The sequence below is a fragment of the Schistocerca americana genome, chromosome 4, assembly GCF_021461395.2.
Source record: "Schistocerca americana isolate TAMUIC-IGC-003095 chromosome 4, iqSchAmer2.1, whole genome shotgun sequence".
NCBI classification, from domain to species: Eukaryota; Metazoa; Arthropoda; class Insecta; order Orthoptera; family Acrididae; genus Schistocerca; species Schistocerca americana.
The window spans coordinates 347,863,565-347,869,564 of NC_060122.1; the positions used below are offsets into that span (position 1 = coordinate 347,863,565).

The 6,000-nt window shown below is 39.3% G+C and overlaps 1 protein-coding gene across 2 annotated transcripts in view; it reads left to right on the forward strand.

The window, feature by feature from the left end:
- The window catches only part of LOC124612806 (probable proline--tRNA ligase, mitochondrial), a 124,574-nt gene extending 118,838 nt beyond the window's left edge, over positions 1 to 5,736 (forward strand). For both annotated transcript variants that reach the window (XM_047141226.1, XM_047141225.1), the window contains one exon: positions 5,312 to 5,736. In XM_047141226.1, the coding sequence (XP_046997182.1) occupies positions 5,312 to 5,644 (333 nt within the window). In that variant the 3' untranslated portion in view covers positions 5,645 to 5,736. The remainder of the gene's footprint in view (positions 1 to 5,311) is intronic.
- Positions 5,737 to 6,000: the final 264 nt, after the last annotated feature.

The following is a 6,000-nucleotide window of genomic DNA, read 5'->3' on the forward strand; positions in this document are numbered from 1 at the left end:
TACTGACATTGATTGTTTCTGTTATCTACAATCCCATAACTCTTATTATGTCCCTTTGTGTGACCCACTAGTGCTGCCCCTTACCAACATTCACTCCCTTTTAAGTGAACATATTGCTACAAAAATATCTGTCTTGGCCACTTATTTAGTTTTTCATCATCGATCACAAACTTACAATGCCTGAGTAGAAATTCAAGCTTACATGTTCTTGTTGACAGTCATACTCAGAAACATTAGTGTCTGGCATGGTAATGAGATTGTCACCAGGCAATGACGTGCATGCTCAAGTGTTACAACAGTCAAGTCCTTCTTTGTCTGAAGTTTTACATGTTGCTGGGACTTCTGAAATTTTTCATGCAGCTCTGTATTCCATTTCAATGGACATTGAGCTATCGAAGTGTCATCTCAGTTGGCAAATGGATCGCAGCCTTGATTTTTTTGGTTGGTGAAACTGCAGAAATGTAATGCAGTGTAGTTGGCAGTGGAGCAGCTCCCAGTGAACCAGATAAGTATGAAACCCAGCACCATAATAGCTTTTCTGCTTCTGGATCTTTGAGCATACTAAGTACAATTCTTTTTGAAGCCAGCCAGAAATGTGAATCAAATGGCTCCACCACCTGACAAAGCTCTCCACCACGTTAATCATCAAAAATGGTGTTGCTAACCCCCCCTTTCCCACAGCTACAACATGCGACACCTTCCTCCTCTTAGCAATAAACACGGCTTGGCCTCCTTGCAGCCCAGTTATCCTGATTGCTTTTCTGAATATGCTAGACATAATTTCCTACGTTACAGTAACATATGTTGACAGTGTCTTCACCAAGGTCATATTGGAAAAATTTTTTAGAGCCAGTTGCCCTGTCAAGAATCAGATGCTTCAGTGCAAATAAACAACATCACAGGGTCCAGGGTAGCATTACACTGTCTTACACTATCAGCAATAGTTCATGGTAGCCCCATTTTATTTCTTTTTGATACTGAGGCCTTAGTCTAATATAATAATCAGCCTACATATCTCTGATTGGGATCTCCACCCATAAAATCAGTAGCAGCTAAGCTGTGAACTTATGCTCATCATGAAATTCTGATAATGGGCTAGATAGTTCTGGGGTTAATGTATAAGCAGGTAACCAGGACCCTTTGTCTTCTTACAGCAATCGAAAATATTGTTGGCTTAAATGTGTGTAAAACCTTTGGGTTGTCTATCCAGCATTCATTCCAAGCATCCAGAATACCATTCCATGTACAGAAGTGGATTCTTTGTATCTTCAATACCCTCCCTTGCTTGCTCCAGGCCTAGAAACTGCTTTTGATTTAGAGTTGGCAGAACTGAAAATTTTCAAAGCTTACCCGGTACTTTCAGCATTATGGGATGCGGTTGAAGTAGAACTGAATTGCTTAGAGAATTTAAAAGGGCTATCCCTAACTTCTTAAAGCAGATTGGCATCATGTTTTGTCATTGTTCACAAACCAGGTGTTGTGTTATGCCTTTGTTCTTCTTCTTAAGTACATCTGTCATATCATAGGTTTCAACTGGAGGCTCTCCATTGCATCCTGTTCTGAGCATCTTCCATCATCTGTTTGTACATTTGTTCTCTGCTAATGTTGTCCATCATTCCAATCTTCCTAACTCTTCCTCTCATTCCTTTCACTTTTCCCTCTACCATTCCTTGTTGCAAGCAATTCCTAAGCCTTTGTGTGGACTTCAAGGATACAGTAGCAACAGTGTGACATTCAAAACATTGTCTTTTTTTACAGAGTTATTACATTTTGTTTACTTTCTTGTCACAGTTAGCTTTGTATCTGTATGGCAGTGAAAATAGTGCACAACAGTGCAATTATCAACAGTATGTTCTGTGTGTCTTGTTTCCATTTGCTCCTGGTACCAGCTGTTGCAAGAGTAATGCCCTCTTTGACTCATAGCCCTCAAGATAATATTCAGTAATGCTTGGTTCCCTTTAGGGTTTTGTTTTCTGGCAGTATACCCATGTGTTTCCAGTGATACGACAGATAGATTTACTGATGAAGAGCTGGGTGATATGCACCTTGTGTATTGTTTCACTGATTGCAATGGAAGAACTGTGTATGCACTGATGACAGTACTTTTACATCTGAGGGTTGTGGCATTACTCTGTACTTTGTGATTGCGTATTACCAGCTTTTTCACTGTTGTGAAAGTATTTTCACAGATACAAGGATGATTGCACTAACAATCTGAATAAATCATAATTACATTATTACTCTGTAATGAGCCTCCAGAGACTGTGGGTTCCTTACAGCAAAATACTCAGAAGGTACCCCTGAACAACCTCTGAAAGTTTGCTGGTGGAGTTCTGGGCCACCCTGTACATTTCAATCAAAATGCTCAGAATAACTGAAGTCATATGACCTGGAAGCCCACATAAACAATCCTTTGGCCATGGATGTTCCTCAAATGCACAATTTAGGAGTATAATGTGGTGCAAGAGGTACACTGGTGAGAGACAATGGCAGATGTGTCAGTGGCAGATGAATTCTGTGTAAACATTCCCCTTATAAAATACCTCTTCTGCCTGCACCTACCATACACATCATTTTCCTGCTCCTAACAACAAACCCAGCTTGGCTTCTTTGCTGTACCTTCCATTCATACCACATCTATCAACCCATCTCAATGAGACCTATAATCACAACACTACCTCTCAATCCCAGCCTGCCTTCAGTTCTAAACTCAGGGCTGTCATAGGTTCTGGAAGTCAGGAATCAGGGAATTTCAAACACATCAGAGAAATCAGGAAATTATCAGGGAAATTTGAAAAAACTCTGGGAAAATCTTCTTTTTGTCACACTAAATGAAATGGTTTGTTTACTGAGGTGTCATGCATCATCGCTGACTGCGTGCAGCTGAGTAAGTGCACCACTTCCCTACTCCCCCATTCCAACTGCTTCTCCCCTTCTACCGTTCCACTCAGCTTACATCAGTGCTGCCACTATTTCTTGCCACCAGCCTAGCAGCTACCGAGGCAGGGAGGCATAAGGTGTGGTTTGTTTGGATCTGATTCTCAGAGACTGAAGACGCAGTGGCCAGAGATGGCGGTCATGTGTGCATGAGTTGTGTCTGAGTGATTGTGTGAATGTGTGTGTGCTCTCATTTTCTGACAAAACCTATGGCTAAAAAATTTAGTTGTGAGTGTGATTGTCTTTCCTACATGCCTGTCTGTGGCTCAGCAATCATCATTATGGTGAGTTGCTACGTATCCTCATTTATTATTGATTCTCAGAATATTTGAACAAGTTATCTGTTGCATGGATTGATCACCATGGTCTCATTACTTCAACATGCTGTCTGAGGCTTGTGAATAGCTGACCATGAGTGGATTTCCATGATGGGTCAAAACCAGAGGCCGTTTCTGCAGGAATCTGTAATGAATCGGGCCTGCCGATCTGAAGCCATATGGTCCCACTAATGTGCAGGTCCTGCCCGTTGGATCTAGTCTCACCGATCTGTCCGCAGGCTGGGTCTGTTTTTGCGTGGCATAATGCAGTGGATTTTCATGGCTTATCCGTGGACCCAGGACTGTAGTACTTCTCAGCACGCCAGAGACTATGGGTGATGGATTTCAGGAATCGTGGCTGCCTCACCACATGCACATTGTACAGTGTGGCGTTTCATACACATTTTATTTGTTCTAGTACATTTTGGCACTTGAAAAGTAGTTTATATGTTAAAAAGTATGGACAATAAGAAGAAGAAAATTATGTCAGTTGTTGGTGGTTTGTATGCTATGCACTCATATATTTCTCGAAAGAAAAACACACAATACCTCCAAATTAATAGATATAACACAGTGGGTAATAACCGACAGTAACAAATGTAGTAGAACCAACATTTTATTGGCTGTCACCTGCAGTGACAGTTTACACAATTTTTCTCCACCTTATACACTTCTTTCGAGAGGCTTACTTTTTTCTGAGGTTATTTCGAAAATCAGCAAAGGTATTTTAAATCCATCTTGCGACTCCAAGGAAATGGGTATTTTTGTCACCAAATGTATGTTTTGTTTTATCAGAATAAAATAACATCAATAGCCTTAATGAAAAACATATACCATTTGGCTTCTTTTCTCCATATAAAGGCAGTTCATTACAAAAGATGTTAACGTTAGTGCTCAAGATTTTTGCTCACATCAGGAAAAGACATCTGCTTGTAAGGTGTTTTTTTTTTCCCCCCCCCCTTCCATATGCACTATTGTTTCTTGTACCATAACTTATCCTTGATATCTCAAAATTTGTGAGGGAAAAAGGCCAAAACTTGTCTGGAAATCAGGGAATTTCACTTGGGGAAAATTGTGACAACGCTGAAACCTCTTGGGCATATCCCTGTTGGCTACAGAGAGAAATGTTTTACAGAGATGCCTCACCACTTGTTCACATTCAATCACACCTCCTAGTTAATGATCTTTTCTTATTCAGCCGTACATTCAATTAGAAATACTACTTTACCAAACAGTCCTACTCACATCTGACAGAGTGAGCATTAAACTAACCTTTCCTGGAACAGTTCCAGGACAATTCTTCTCTCCCCTATAATCATTCCTCACTGCAAACATTCTGTCCAAATCTGTCCAAAAAGATATTACCAAAACCTGAAATTGTATTCGAACTGAGTTCCAAGTTTTTTATGATGCATAGGCAGACCACTGTCTGCACCCTCCTCTTTGCAGGCAGTCTCCACTACTGTGGTATCTGGTCTTGGGAATCAGACTCTTCAGCATACAAAACTTTTTCTCGTGACTCCGTCCTTCCATCCAGGCTGAGTGGCTGAAATATAGTAAACCCTAAGCCTCACACTAGGTTTCACAATTGCTTCATAGGATACTTCACCTTTTGTCACCCTACACCCTACAGCCTACTAGCTTCTACTTAACTACGCACACACACAAAGACAACCATTCAGGCCACCACACTGCTTTCTGCTCCTGCCCCCGCCCCCTACTGACTCCCCACCTTCCTCCTGGCCATTTCCAAGTTTCCCCAATTTACCATTGAAAAAGAAATGTATAGGTCCAAAAACTAGGATGAGTTGCTTCCATTTTAAGTGTTTCTATTGGCAATACTAGGAAGTGCATCTTCTATGGATAAGTACTAGCCAGTTTGTTTGTATCTTCATAATTGCAATTTTTTAGTGTTTATGATTTTATGAAGTAGCTTCAGCTCTTTAACCAGTAGTGATTCTGAATTTTCCAGTTTATATTCTACAACAGTGATGTTTCACATACTTTATCCTTTATCTGTATACACATTTGTAATATTTACTGTTTGTGTGTTTCAGGAGGGCAGTAAAGAAAGTTTTACAACATATTTGTCTGAAGAATTATATGACGCAATCAATTCTTTAGAATTATTCAAAAATGATGTTGTGATAGATGACAGATGTCATTTAACAATTGGAAAGAGGTTAATGGAAGGACGAAAAAGTGGATTCCCATTTATAATTATTGTGGGTAAAAAGGCAGTTGGTACACCACCATGCTTTGAAGTACATGATGTTTTGAGTAATATGGAAATATCACTTCCTCTTCCTGATCTGATCAAGTTTATACAGGAGAGGGTGAAAGGAGATACCATTTCAGAAATGCAAGTTTCTGTTTCTTCCAGTGTATAATTCACTAAATTTTCTTAAAAGTTGTTGTGAATAATCACATCAAACTTAATTTATGCCCACTGTGAAAATAAAAATATATTTATATGAGCAAACAGCTATATTTATTTATTGGATAAGTAAAAAAATTTATCCACCTCAAATTACCAATTTATCCTTCATCTACAGTTACATTTTTCATTTTAATTTGTTTTAAATCTTGCCACAAATGGAGGAGTCAGGACATACAGTTTAAGTCAGTGGGTGAGAAGTGTATAAAGGTTGTTCTGTTTCATATCACATATATGAACAAAATGATGATAATTTCATATTTATTATTTATTTAGCATATGTCTAATATCACACCAGACAATAAAATG